Source organism: Vitis vinifera, chromosome 9 (assembly GCF_030704535.1).
Source record: "Vitis vinifera cultivar Pinot Noir 40024 chromosome 9, ASM3070453v1".
Classification (NCBI taxonomy): Eukaryota; Viridiplantae; Streptophyta; class Magnoliopsida; order Vitales; family Vitaceae; genus Vitis; species Vitis vinifera.
This window is the reverse complement of record NC_081813.1, coordinates 3030022-3045419: the sequence shown is the minus strand read 5'-3', so window position 1 is coordinate 3045419 and position 15398 is coordinate 3030022. Positions and strand designations below refer to the sequence as shown.

At 32.2% G+C, this 15398-nt stretch overlaps 1 protein-coding gene and 2 non-coding genes across 6 annotated transcripts; all 3 read left to right on the top strand.

The window, feature by feature from the left end:
* Positions 1–6276: 6276 nt before the first annotated feature.
* Positions 6277–9969, top strand: LOC100241183 (protein IQ-domain 26). 4 transcript variants are annotated; one of them, XM_010656311.3, is made up of 5 exons: positions 6277–7181; positions 7334–7372; positions 7827–8271; positions 8931–9137; positions 9226–9969. In XM_010656311.3, the coding sequence occupies exons 3-5, from the start codon at positions 7864–7866 to the stop codon at positions 9817–9819; spliced, it is 1209 nt and encodes a 402-aa protein (XP_010654613.1). In that variant the 5' UTR covers positions 6277–7181; positions 7334–7372; positions 7827–7863; the 3' UTR covers positions 9820–9969. The 4 variants fall into 4 exon arrangements, with proteins under 4 accessions (XP_010654613.1, XP_010654612.1, XP_010654611.1 ...); XM_010656310.3 differs by having other exon boundaries at positions 7334–7402; XM_010656309.3 differs by having other exon boundaries at positions 7334–7674.
* Positions 9970–14102: 4133 nt separating this feature from the next.
* Positions 14103–14176, top strand: TRNAI-AAU (transfer RNA isoleucine (anticodon AAU)). Its single transcript has one exon. It is a non-coding gene; the product is annotated as a tRNA-Ile (tRNA).
* An 86-nt stretch (positions 14177–14262) lies between these two features.
* TRNAI-AAU (transfer RNA isoleucine (anticodon AAU)) lies at positions 14263–14336 on the top strand. The gene has a single exon. It is a non-coding gene; the product is annotated as a tRNA-Ile (tRNA).
* Positions 14337–15398: the final 1062 nt, after the last annotated feature.

Here is a 15398-nt window from a genome sequence, read left to right as displayed (position 1 = left end):
AATTTGAAAAAAGTATATATTATAAATCGTTTTGATACCAGAGTTGTAAAATTTATTTTAGATAAAATATGGATTTCAAAAAAAATATAAAAAAAAATTTGTTTTTATACTCGTTTTTTTCCTTAAAAATGTAATATTTTATTTTAAAATACAAGTATAAATAATGAAAATATTGAAGGGTATTTATGGTAAAAATGGGTTACTCTTTAAATTCAAAAATTGGGGAGGTTAGTTTTATAAATGTAGGATGCTTTCATTATTTTTAATCAATTAATCCTAATATTAATTGGTCAAATTGAAATAAATTTTTCATGTCATTTAATTTTATGGATTTTGGATATGACGTGCCAAGATTCATTCAAGATTGAATCTATCTTTGGAGGGTACCGACAGCTGTTTCACGTGCCGCCAACCAAGCCGGTTCGGGCCGGAGAACAAGACAACCAATTGAAATAAACCGGCCCGGGTGCTTTTTTAAAGTCGGCAGAGTGTTGAGTGATCGACACGTGTCCAACGACCTATACTGACTTGCCAGCTATGTTTGTACTGTGTGAACGCGTGGCATTCTATCATTGGGAGTTACAACGTGGCCGCCCTGGCCGGTTACCAAAATCAACCGCTTCGAAGTCCAAAATGAAAATTCTCATTTAAATAATTTCATATTCATATTTAAAGTTTTGAAATAGAAGGTTATTAAAGGAAAATGTATTTAAAAATCTAGAATGAGACAGACGAAGTAAATAGTGAGATCAAAACTTTAATGTTAGGATTTAATATTTTTTATTATTATTATTTTTAAAATGCAATAGAAAAAAAATATATATATAAAAGATCATTTTCTTGTGTTTAATTTATTATGAAAAATATTAAAAAATCAAATACAACTAAAAATTGTTATAAGTTTTGTATTTTTAAATTATTAATTTTTTTATATAAAGTAAAAAATAAATTAAAAATAATTTATTGTTTTTTCATTTTTTTTTAATATTTTCTCTCTTTCTTTTTTTTATTTATGAAATTTTAAGCAAATAGACGGCTAGAGGTTAAAAAAAAATATTAACTTAATGAATACAAATAACAATAATGAAGAACTATGGATAATTTAAATAGATTATCAAGTAAATAGAGAAAATGATAAAGATACACAAATTATAATATTTAGAATGGTTTTATCAAATCCCGACATATATTTACTCTCCTCATACTTCAATCTTAAATTAAGGGCTCCACTAAACTACCAAGGTTTCAATCCCGCCTTAAACTTTTTTATACTTAAATTATGGTTTTAAATGACACTCTATAATGTTCCTCACGTAGTACTTTATAATTAAAAGAAAATTATCAACAATTCTTAATTTGCAACTTTAAACTCGATAAATAATGCATTTGATAACGAATTTTGGAAGTATTTTTGGTCTTTTTAATACTTTAAAAATAAATAAAAAATTAAATATTAAAAAAACCAAAAACAATTTCCAGAATCATTACCAAATGCATTCGAATATAATAATCAATTGAAAATGGTCGTAAAGTGTTTTTGATATTTCTAATACTTAAAAAATAAAAAATTTCAAATATTAGAAAAACCAAAAAAAATTTATAGAATCATTACCAAATGCATTCGAATATAATAATCAACTATGATTGAAGATGATGCATTAAAAGATCGTAAATTGGATTGAAATGCACTCGAATAAAGTCTTAAAAACTTTATTATTATTATTAATTAACAATAAAATCACAAAACTCACTTAGTAATGAAAACTCAAATGAAGTACCATACAAAATATGGAAATGGACACTTTCAATGGTTTAATCAATAGAAATTAAATTTTCTAGTTTTGTTTGCATTTTTTTCTTGAATAAACTTTTTCTTTCTCATTTTTTAATAAAAAATTTACCATCATTGGAAATTTTTTATTTTTCTTAGTATTTTATTTATTTTGGTGTTTATAGTTAATATTTATTGTTGATAATTTGATATTGGTCTTATTTTAATTAGTATTCCTTTAAATATTAAAACTTTTAGGGCTTTATTGTGTCACAATTTTGTAATTTCTATATTTTTATTTATTTTATTATTTGAAAATGATTTTGTTTAATTTCTCCTTTATGAACAATTAGACATAAATGACCCTAGGATTTGAAACCTTAACCATAGATATTGAAATTTTTACACAATATACATTCAAAAAGTAAAAAAATAAAAAAAATAAAAAATTATTGTATTTTTTTTTAAGTAATATGTATAAAAATATAAAAGATTGTAATTTTATAATTTAATAATATAAGTATGACCAAGGGTCCAATGCTTGTAATTCTAAATATTAAAATATACTAAAAAAATTTGACTACAATAAGGCCTTTTCATGAGGTTTCGTCTCTATCTTGTGCTTTTCTTTTTTAATCCCTTTGAATCAAGAGCATCTTGAACTTGATTCAAAGACAACATGTGATGGCCATGCAACATGGTGTCCACTAAGTTGTCATGTGATTCCTATAGAGAATTCAACAAAATAATACTTCACTCTTCACTTTCACCCTTGCTTTGAATATTCTCAAGATCAAGATAATCTTGTTTTTGCTTTCTAATAGAAAGAAATTGTTAAATTCTTCTCTCCTCTCAAATTGGCCTCTCATCTTGTTGGAAAGTGTTACAAATTTCTATTTAGTATAAATTTATTTGTGTAAGTTGATATATTATTGTAATATTATATTTTATTATAAAATAAGAAAAGTTATTAAAAATATCTTTATAAACATTTTAAGTCGTAAAGAAAAAAAAAGTTATGACATAGAGATAAGTTTATAGAGACTATAAGAGTTTGATAAAGATATAAGGGAGAATGAGAGATATCCGATAGAGTGAGGGAATTTGTGGTAGGATATGAATATAAGGAGTGTGGAAATATGAGATATTTCGGAAATCCAATAGTTGTGACTGATTATTTATTTTGTAATGTTCTTTACTATATAATAAAAATATTTCCTCTCATCTATATATATGAACATAATTGGTCGAATTACATTAAAACTTCATTTATTGTTTATGTGAAAGCTTTCATTGGCACAACAAATCGGTATCAGAGCTTTCATTGGCATAACACATCTCAACCTTCCATAATCTAACATTATTTTTTCTAATAAAACTTTTTAACATCTCTCTTTGCAAATTCTAACCTAACTCTAATACCAATTTGTTATTTGAAGACTTTACCAAAGCCTACACAATTATAGAAGCAATTGATTAAGAAATTATTAAAGTCGTAGCACGAAAACAATCACTCCAAACATGGGTAGTTAGAGAATTAATATTACAGGGTGTAAACAAGAAATTAACAAAACAATTTTCCCTCACTTTCTCACAGCTCAAACAAGAATTATTCTCTCAAAGCTTACCCCATCTTTAGTTTTCCATGCATTCATATAAAGTCACTAGGTTTATAACCAACCAACAAATTGATCAACAACTTTAATTCCTTCATTGCCACTTCAAGTTTGTTCAACCACCATGTTATTGTCTTGGCTCCAAAGGACATAAAATTTGAATTATTTCTCATTTTCCCAAAAATTAAGTAAAAAATAAAAAAATACACAAATTTGAATTTTGGTCAACATGTCTACTTACCGAACCGATCCAAAAAAAGTCCAAAAATCTTGACATCAGTAGATTCCGGTGGGAATATTAAGAATCACTCACGGAAGTGACCAGGCATTGACCTTATTGTAAACCAAAGAGGAAAAGCAATTTAAAAAAAAAATCAAAATACCAATTTTTGACTCAATATATAATTTTTGTTTGGGATTCATTAATTGAATGACATGATGTTCAATAAAGTAGGTGTCCAGATGAGGATACCCTCATCATGAACTCACTAGTCACTACTTAACCTTTATTAATGGAACTGTGTTGAACAAGGTTGTGTGACTTCATACCATTTCAAGAGGGTACAAGATCAAGTCTTTGGCCTATTTTTTCAGGAGGGTCCCCCCTTTACTAGCCTCTGGACAAGCCATGATGCTTGTTTTGTAACAGTGGTGTGGTTGTTTTATCATTCATGTGCTATACTGCTGCATACTTCACATCTGTTATAAGAAGAAAGCTAGTATTGATGATTGATCATGGTGGGGGAAGCTAGCCAGCTTTACATTTCGTCTCCTCACATTCAGAACTTAACACCTCACGTTCAGAACTTAACACCCCAATCCCCAAATTTATTAAAATGCAACCCCTAACTTATTAAAAGGTCAATAAATAGTTTGTTAAGTAAAAAAGCAATGCTAAAATACAAAGAAAAATGACTGAAATGTAAAAACAAACATTTATTACCTAAATTCGAAGTCGTCATGGTTTGCAGTTGCATGCGAAAATCACGAACAATCCTGTGAACATCTATTTAAAATAAAAAAATCAAATTTGTTATCTATTATGTTTTAAAGGCATTTGAAAAATCTTAATTCAAAGTTAGTTTTATTCAATTTCATACTTAATATTTTAACCAAAGCATGAAAAGATTAATATTTTTTATAATTTTATGAAAAGTTTGTAATTGAGAACATATTGGTATTTAATAAGTTTAAAAGATAAAATGTCGGGTTTTGAATGTAAAAGACACCAAATATTGAGAATATAAAATGTATTTAACTTGAGAGTTTTAAAAATAATTCTAAATTTTGTTTTAGAAAAAAAAATGATTTTAGAACTCAAACATAATTAATAGTATTTTTTTTTTTTACTTATTCTTCATGAAATCATTATACATTTATATAATATTAAAAAAAATTAAATATTTTTTATATTTTCATTTTTTACTTGAAATATTGAAAAACAACTTAAAACATTTAAATTTATTTTAAGAAATAACAAAGTTTTAAAAAATAAAATAAAATCTATCATACATGTTTTCCAAGTTCACAAATTATTTTATATTTTAAAAATCAATTACCAAACGAGCTTGGAATGTTTGAGGAGTCTGACCTTTGGAATGGGCACCCAAAGATGATACTGCCACAAAGGTGGGGAATCCGGCTTTCCACATTTGTAATCTTACAAGTGGGATTAGGATTTGCTTAACCTTTTTCCAAAAGTATGATATGGGTGATGGGTTTGGGATTAGGGTTTTTCTACACCATCAAAACAAATGTTGTACGTGTAGCTGAGACTTATCTAAACTAGGGCCATTTTTTGTCTTAAGGATGGTGGGTTGCTGCTCAAGAATGCTGTAAATCTTAGGGTGTTTGGTACATGAGAAATAGGAATTTTATTCATTTTATTCAATAAATTTTATGAAGGGATAAATGAAATAAAAAATATTTCAATGAAAATCAAATCTAAGTTATAAGTGGATTTTTAATTTATCACATAGAGGTGCTATTTTGATTCATTCATTATATTAGACATGATAAAATTACTATTTTATCATTTTTTTTATAATTGTGATGTCCGGGTCAGCTTACGTGCATCTCGACTAATCTCACGGAACCAATGATTTTGAAGGGATTCAAACTAGTAACCATTGAGGAGCAAATCTAAAGTTTGACCAACTAAACTACCTTTTATGATTAAAATTACTATTTTATCATTATATTTCATTTATCAATCCGGATGTCTTTGTGTTTTTTTTTGCAAAGCTAGAGACTCGTTCATCGGATCCTTCTACGGGTGAGTCTCTTAAACCTTTATCAATAATTTCAAATTTTGAATTAGTCAAAATTTATCCTTTTAAAATGTAAAGGTATTATTACCTATTTATTCCTTTTTTATTTTTATTTCTATTATTATCAAATATCGAGAAAATAATCAATCATTCCAAACATAAATTCATAAATTTATTTAAACAATAAAAATAGAATCACAGGTCATTTCCAATAAAAACAAAATATCATTCTCATTCCTTATTTTTACGTACAAACGCCTCCCCTAAGTAAATATGTTGCCATGGCAAAGAGAGCAATCGTGAGAGAAGTAATCTCTGAAGAATCAAATGAAAAAATGTGAAGATCTGACTAAAGAATTTTTTTTTTTTGGGCATTAAGTAACGGTTGAATTTTATGATATTTCTAATGGGAAGATTTGAAATCAAAATTTAAAAATCAGGTAATAGAGAGGGAGTGCCATTTTTCACGGTGATGATAACTTCGGCATCCCCAAGAAGTAGGAAAGTTAAAAACCCAACAGTCATCCATCAGGCAAAGGCCATCGCCTTAATGAGTCTTGTCCTTATCTTCCAAAAAAAAAAAGACAACCGCTCACATCTGCTCAATAAATACACACATTTGCCCAAAATTTCTTTTTCAACCAATATGATTCAGAGATTTTGTGCAGAAACGATGGCAGAAATGATGCTCCACGAATCATCAAAAGGATCAGTGAAAATTTTCTGAGGGGTTTGCAGTAAGATACGGAAAAAAAACCCAACTGAAGATCGTCCCTCTTACCCAAAAAAGAAGAAAGGAAGTTTCACCAGCCTTTTTGGCTTGTTATTTGGGACAAAAAGAAGCTAGAAAAATCCCCTTTTTAGTGGGTAGGCCTTTAATGGCTGCTCAGTAGAGAGAGAGTCTCAAGGTGGCTTTGGTTGTTTGGCTTTAAAGGGTTGAGAGAGGGTGTAGAGTAGCAGAAGATTGTAATAGATAAAGCTTCATTTCTGTGTTTGGAAGGAGATAGAACGAGAGAGAAAATGGGGGGTTTTCAGAAGTGGGTTTGAGAGAAAAAACCTTTTTTAAAAAAAGAAAGGAAAATGAAGGGCTTCACGGGATTATCAGCCGCTGATATGCTGTATTAGAGGGATGGCCTGGGAGTGGGGTTGTTCATTTTGAGTACACGTTGCTCCAGAAAGTCAGAGGGAGAAAGGGAGAAAAAGAGAGATTTGTTGGGAGAGAGAAAAAAAGAGGCTTTTTTACTTTAGTTTTTAGATTGGGTTTTCAGTTTTCTATTGGCTGCTTTTGGTTTGTTTTGGGTGGTTTTTTCCCTTCTTTTTTGGTTCAAACTCATTGACAAAACATAGTTGGGACTAGAGAGAGAAAACCAGGGTTATAGGCTGTAGAGAGACACACATCTAGAGAGAGAAAGTAAGAGAGAAAGAGGGAGGGAGGGAGCAGGGGAAGTGCCTTTTGTAGGTTCATTCACTGAATTTGTCATTGGAGGAAGTGGGGGAATTCGGCTCTTTTTTGAATTTGAGAAGGTGGGTTTGTGCTTGTGCCCTGTTTTCTCTCTCCTTTTCTCACACAGATTTGTGATTACTAGTCCTTGTTTTTCATTCTGTTGGGGTCTGTAAATCTCAAATATTTTTAATCTCTGTATCTTTCTGAGACATCTTTTTGTCTTGTAATGCAGTTCTTCACGAGGTGCTGTCAGAAATTTCTTTTCAAAAGAGTATACCCAATCTTTATCCCTTTTTTTAAGGTTGTGATGCCCCTTTTGTTAATCTTTTCTTCCACAACCTGTTCTCATCACTTCTCTGCTTGCTACATGTAAAGATTCTGTAGATCTTTCAGAGCTTTTTTTCTTCTCAATACTCCACACTTGTATCTTTGCATTCACATCTCTCAATCTCTCTCTCTCTCTCTCTCTCTCTCTCTCTCTCTGTAGTCTCTCATTCGACATTCCAGAGGGACATAGGTTTCTGGTCTTTCCCTCCCAATAAACCCCAACTTGTGTTTTGGATTCAGCACTTGGTATTCTCTCTCTAGTTCCCTACTCGTTGCCTTGTTTGTCTCTTAAGAATTTTTGGGTGTCTCATATCATTCTCTCTATTTTCCAACTCTAATTGTAAGGAAAAAAGGGGGGTTTTTGGATTCAGCACTGAGCATTGTCTTTTTCTTTCTAGGGGTTTTGTTCCCACACCCAATTCTTTGTGGGAGAAAATGGGAAGAGCTACAAGGTGGTTGAGAGGCTTGTTGGGGATGAAGAAAGACAAGGAACAGGTGGAGAATTCCACCGCTGGTGACCGGAAGGAGAAGAAAAGGTGGAGTTTTGCCAAGCCAGGGAGGGATACTTCTGGTGTGGGTCAGAACCCAGTCAACTTTCCGGCCAACATTCCGGTTGATTCCGCTTGGTTGAGATCTTACATTTCTGAGACAGAGAAAGAGCAGAACAAGCACGCAATTGCTGTGGCTGCAGCCACCGCAGCCGCTGCGGATGCTGCGGTGGCCGCAGCACAGGCTGCAGTGGCTGTGGTGAGGCTCACAAGCCATGGCAGAGGAACCCTCTTTGGTGGAGGCAGAGACAGGTGGGCTGCAACCAAGATTCAGACTGTTTTTAGGGGATATTTGGTAAGTGGGTTTTCGTTTTTGATTCATTTCCTTGATCTCTGAAGCTTCAAATTCATCTTACAAATTATTTATCAAAAAAAAAAAAATATTCATCTTACAAATTGGTTCTCTCACTTGGGATGTTCTCATTTCCCCTGTTTCTGCTTTGTTTTTAGCTATCACAAACTGTTGCTCTGAATGCTTTTAGATATGTTATGTATCATTCTCATTCAGTTCGTAGTGTTCCAAACATTTGAAGTACATTTCATGCTTTTTTAACTATGATCTCATTCAGTATACTATATACTTTCTAATGTTAATCAAACAGTACTTATGCCTTCTGTCTCTTGATTTTGTCATTTAGAATGTTTCTCTTCATCTCGTATTCCTTTTGGTACTCTGTCCTGAATCAGAAATTTTGAAATTTGAAATTTTGTATTTTGAATTTTCCATTGATTGGTTTCCCTGTTCTTTTGGGTTTGATTAATACTACTGTTTCTATTACCGTTTCTTCTGTGTTGGTATTTTGGTTCTTTATGTTCCCTCTTTTGGATTTTTCTACCAGAGGACTGCCATACTTTTGAGTGTCTTCTGCAGGTTTATGGCTCAATTTCTGTGAATATTTTCATTCTTAGTTAGTGTCATTGTTAAACCTCTTCCATTTTTTGTCCCAAGCTCAGGCCCGAAAGGCGCATAGAGCTTTGAAAGGATTGGTGAAGTTGCAGGCTCTTGTTAGGGGTTTTCTTGTTCGAAAGCGGGCTGCCGCAACCCTTCATAGTATGCAAGCTCTTATAAGGGCTCAGGCTGCTGTTCGATCCCAAAGAACTCTCCGTGCCCGCAACAAAGAAAACAGATTTCCACCAGAAATGAGGCCTAGAAGATCCATTGTGAGAACTGGATTCACTGCTTTCTGTAGAATGTGATAGTCTCTGAGTTTATAATTTTGTTGTAATGGATTGGGGTTTTTTTTTCCAGGAAAGGTTTGAGGAAACCAGAAGTGAATTCCACAGTAAGAGGATGTCAACATCTTTTGAGACTTCAGTTAATGCATTTGATGAAAGCCCAAAGATCGTCGAAATCGATACATTCAAGCCCAAGTCAAGATCCCGCAGAATGATGAATACTTCAACCTCAGATTCAGGCGAAGACCCGCCATACCTAACACTCTCATCACCTCTTCCATGTCCAGTTCCAGCCCGACTCTCCATACCCGATTGCAGAAACTTTCAAGACTTCGAATGGTGCTTCACTGGCGACGAATGTAGGTTCTCCACTGCCCAAAGCACTCCTCGGCTTGCAAACACTAGCCGAGCAGTGGCCCCAGTTACACCAGCCAAGAGCGTATGTGGGGACAGCTTCTTCCGGCCTTACTCCAACTTCCCCAACTATATGGCCAACACTCAATCATTCAAGGCCAAACTGAGGTCTCACAGTGCCCCAAAGCAAAGACCTGAGCCTGGCCCCAAAAGGCGGTTTTCCCTCAATGAAATAATGGCATCAAGGACTAGCCTAAGCGGGGTTCGAATGCAGAGATCATGTTCCCAAGTTCAAGAAGCTTTGAATTTTTAAAAACCCAATACCGAACCGATCTAGTTGATTGATGACTTCGCTAAGCTTTGTTTCCAATAGGATAGAACACAGGGTGCCTTTGTAAATTCTTAAAGCATGGCTTTGATTGAATCTTTTGCATTTTGTCAATGAAATCAGATTGCCTTTTAATGTTTTTTTTTCCAAGTTGATGAACTTTGGTGGGTGGTTTGTGTTTTGGTAAGTGTTTGAATCCCAAATTTGAATGATGGCAATGGAGGGAACACCACATTTAAAAACTAGTATCAATGGCCATGTTTCTCTTTGGCTGACAGTAAGCATTGAGCTTCAAAATTATGATGCCTTTGACTGAGGGCCTATGTCACTCACTGGAAAACCCACATTTCAAATTTGGTCAAATGCAGCCATACCTAACCTTCCTTCAACATTTTCTGCAACATATTCTATTGAAGAGGGTATCTCATGTCCCTTTCCTCCCAACCGAGAGATTGAATTAGTATGGTAGGATTTTCAATTTCCGGGTTTGAAAAACGAGATCAATCATAATATGTCATGTATATAATTTGATATCGTTGTTTTGTATCCATATATTTGGATCTCGTATATTTGTACTCTTATTCTAATATTTTTTGGGTTTTTTGTTTTAAGTTATTAATAAAGATTATAAATGTTTGGACTAAGAAAGAGGTCCAAACTATGAATTTACCCAATGAGAAGTACAAAAACAGAGCTAAAATATTGTGTAGAACAGATGGAGCAGTGGAGAGGTAAAGAGAATATTCCCCTGGAGTAGCAAAAACCAGAGTGGTGAAAACAATCATCCTCTTTGAAAAATGAAATTCCAGGCTGGAGCTTAAAATACAGACTGTTGGTCCAGCGAATCCCAAGTGAATATTTCACAAAACACCATACAATAAGGCAAGAAAATTGCAGTTGTGGCCAGTTGAAAAAGGAACTATCCCATCCCACTGCCTCTAAAATGAGAAACCCCATGCCATCTGGTTTCTATTTCCCTTGACACTCACTCTTATTTCTATTGAAAAAGGAAAAAAAAAAAAACCCAATAATAGGATCATAACCATGTCTATTTACAAGGATTTTATTTTAATTTTATAATATCTTTTTATATTTATGCGATTTTTTCTATTCAATAAAAAACACAAACACCATCGTGATACAAAAAATAGATACAATTTTAATAAGAAAAATAGTTGCCAACCACCTATGTAAAAAAAAAAAGTTAAAAGAAGAATAATTTACTATAAAAATTAGAAAAAAAGTTAAATATAATTAAAATTAATAAAAAATATATAAAAATAATTTATTGATATTAAATTTATTTTTTAATTTTTCTTTTGTTTTCTATACTTCATATATTCCCTCAATTTTTTTTTTTGGGATAAAATCTCTTACACCAAACAACATCATATTTCATAACAAATGTACCATAGAGAACAAAAGACAATAAACACATCTCACTGCAAATAATTTTTTGGCCATTAGTCCCCCTAAAATTCCAACCAACCAAACAATAAATGGCTGAAATTCCCCTAGAGGTCCACACAAATTTGAGAAAAAATATCCATAACCCAAAATGTGGTACGTTAGCCAAAAAGAAAATATGATTCCAAATCTCATGGGGACCGATTACAATCCATAGACTTAGAAATGAAAATGAGAGAGAGAGAGAGAGAGAGAGATTCCAAATCTCATGGAGACCTATTACGATAGACCTGCGAAAATGATATTATATATATAATATGATTCCAAATCTCAGAGAGGGAGAGAGAGAGAGAGAGAGAGTATAGCCCTGGCACAATCATTTGTTTTGGCCCTTAAGTTGTAGGGGCACTTGGGGTACACGTGGGGGTGGGGTCCTAAAAATGGAGGGAAGGGTACTAGGGTACCCTATTTTTGATCTTAAATTTCATATCAGTAATGATTAGAGGGGGTTTGGTTTGGTTGATTTGATGGGAGGTTGAAGGCTGTGATCTCTCTTGAAATTTGTGGGCCTGCTTGCATCATCTTCTCTGTAAAACAACATAAAACTTAGGGACATTTTGGGAATTTGTGTTTTCTTTGACCGAATCATTATCCTTTTTCCCATACATCATCATCTCCACTTCGTGCAGCGTGTCGATAAGGTCCTCACCAGTTCTCGCCTTCTCTGTGTTTTTTATTCCCATTTTGCCCTCCTTTTCCCTCTTAATTACGGATTACCCTCAAATTATCCTTTTGGACCTCATTGGAATATTCCAATGAAGAAAGATAAATAATAAAATATTTTTTTGGAAAAAGATTTCAAATAAATATAAATTTATGTCAAATGGATTAATTACTTGGAGTTGAGGTTGCCACGTGGACTCTTTTCAAAATTTGGAATTTCAGATTACATCTCTAATGACAAATATGGCCTCAGTAATCAACAATAATTACAAGAATAACCTCCTACAGTTTGAGCACAGGAAAGAGACGTTGAAAAACAACTCAACAAGATTAAGGCGTCCTTCCCCCTAATTAACCTCCATGTCCCTTCGGATTCAAACGTTAAAAAGGAAAGCACCAATATTTTATGAAAAACAGTTTTGTTTTTGTTTTTTATTTTTTATTTTTAAAAAGCACTTTTTCCAAGAACAAGGAAAGCGCGAGGCAGTTGCTTTCGTCATCCCCACCCATCTTTCCAAAAAACAATAAAGTAAAAACTAGATTTGAAAAACACTTTCTGGAAGCACTTATTTATTGTTAACCAATTCAAAAACCCAGGTTCGAGATGGGTTGCTTTGAAAACCTGGGAAATTTGAAAGTAACGGCTGGATGGACGATGAGTCAAAATTTGCATTAATCACAGTACGAATTTCAATTTCATTTGTGTGTTTGGATCATGAAATTGAGAGGAAAGAGAGTGGAAAGTCCCGGTTTGACCATATGGGAAAGTGGATTTTGACATTGAGAGGAGGGACATTATCGGAATTTGGTTGGAGGAGGGTTAAGGGGAAAAGTGGTGTGATTATGGGGGGATTAGAATATGATTTTGTAGGTGTTGAGATGGGTTGCCACGTGCATGGCACTGTTGCAAGATGATTAAATATGATTTTTTTTAAAAAAATTTAATTTTAATTTAATTTTTTTATTATTTGTTGTGGGTGTGATATGGTTGTTTGTTTTGGTCGAAGGTTTAGGGTTGGAATGGAATCCAATAGGGTGAATGTGGACCCAATACCTTTATGTAAAAATGTGAAAGGAAAAAGAGTCACAAAGATCGGAAATGTCTCGGAAAGTAAGGTTTAAAATATTTAGATATATCGTATCGATACAAAATTTGGAAAAATATATATTTTTTATTTAACCTATATATTTATTATATTTAAAAAATTATACATATATTTTTATTTATTTGATATGATTGTGCACATTTAAATTAAAATGGATCATAATTTTAATATTAAATATATTTTAAAATTAGATTTATTATCATAATAATATTTTAAAATAATCTATAATGCAACTTAATAATAAATATACACTAGTAAAATTTATATTTTTTATTGATGTAGAAGATATTATTATATATATATATATATATATATATATATATATATATATATATATATATTTACCTTTTTAGAGTTTTTCTTAATATTTTCATAATTTTCATTAATCTTACATCATCGATGTCAATATATTTATAATATATCTATAAAATCGAAGTACCAATATATTTGTAATTACTAATATTTTTATCATTGGTGGAAAGAGGGTTAAAACTATTTTTCACTACTTTTTAAACAATATGATGGATTTATGGAGATTGTTGAAAGTTTCAGGAAAAATAATTATTATAAAAATAAGTATTACACGTTTTTTGCAGATTTGGATAGAATCCAATTATGGGTTAAATTTATGTGCACTCATTTCGAATCTATATAAAATAAATTTGATTATGAAGGAACTACTTGATAATTAGATTGATTAAGTCAACATAGTGATAATATTTATAACTTTTTTGACTTATTTAAATTTTGAATAATTAGGAGAATGAGGCCATAGATATATCATGTTATAAATAAGACTTAACAGGACTTAATTAATAAATGACTTATATGATGTATTAATTGTTTGTTGTTTAAATTATATATTTATATATATATAAAGTTATAATTATGGCCTGTTAGCTCAGGCCTGAAACCGGCATGGGCCATAATTTTTTACTTTTTGGGCTGAGCCTGTGGATTTTTGGTGATAATACACTCTAAATTGGGCCCATAATTACTACATAATTCATAATAATATTTTTTAAAAGATGTGGCCTATTAGCTCAGTTGGTTAGAGCGTCGTGCTAATAACGCGAAGGTCGCAGGTTCGAGACCTGCATGGGCCATAACATTTTCATTTTTTTACCTATGAGTTTTCCAAACAGAGCGTAAGAAACCTCCAACAATTAATTTTTTTAATGGAAAAAGACATGGCCTATTAGCTCAGTTGGTTAGAGCGTCGTGCTAATAACGCGAAGGTCGCAGGTTCGAGACCTGCATGGGCCATTTTTTTTTCCCCTTTGTGGGTTGCATTTTAGGCTGAGCCTGTGGGTTCAAATTTCATTGGACACCAACCTGTTTGGTCATAACCCACTCTCCATTCGGGCCCATGATACCTGCATAGGCCACAGTATATGTTGGGTTGAGTTTTGGACTGAGCCTGTATGGCCATGTAGTGGGCCAGTAGTGCATTTATACAAATTATCAAAGCAAACTAATCCACATGATAGTCCACTTGGTTAACCAGTTTGGGCTTTCTAATTTCTTCTTCAACCATTTTACCTCTTTCACTTTCTAGATCTTTAAACTCAACCCAAGGTGTGTGCTTTGAGTCCATATTGTTTTCTTAGCCTATAAATAAGTTAATAAAAATAGGACTTTTATATTAAACTCAAAAAAAATAAAAATAAAAATTATCAAGTAATCCAATTTAATTCAAACAAAATACAGGAAGCTACTTTATCAATAACACTTCTATAAAAAACGATATTAATATAAAAAAAATAAAAATACTATAATATTTATAAGAGGATCCTACTTCTGTATCAAAATTTGATACATTTTTTTGGTAACTATTGATCAAGTGGTATCGTAGGTAAAGTTTTACGATTTTATACCTGAATCCCATTAATTTGTATATTTGTACCTTAATCTTATTTGTTAATCTATACTATCATAAAATAATTTAGATTTTATTTCCAATATTATATCAATGGATTCCTTTGAAAAAGGATTAATATTGTACCATCACTCTCAAATAATCTCAATCCTCCTAAAATTACTGACAAACAAATTTAAAAAATTTTTAATTTAATTTCTCTAAGTATGCCCACACCAAATTTCAGGAGTTACCTTATATTACGTGATAAAGCAATTGGTTTATGGGTTGTAAATATTTGTCAAAAGTTTTGTACACGTGTTAGGTGTCCATTCGTGCATACAAACTATCCTATTGAATCGACTACAGGGGAACACTGCCCTCCCCTCACATGGGCCAAGGGCATGGCCGCATGTGAATGGTGGATCGTTGGCGGTACTGGGCTCTTAGGTGCCGTTGTGAAATGGCAG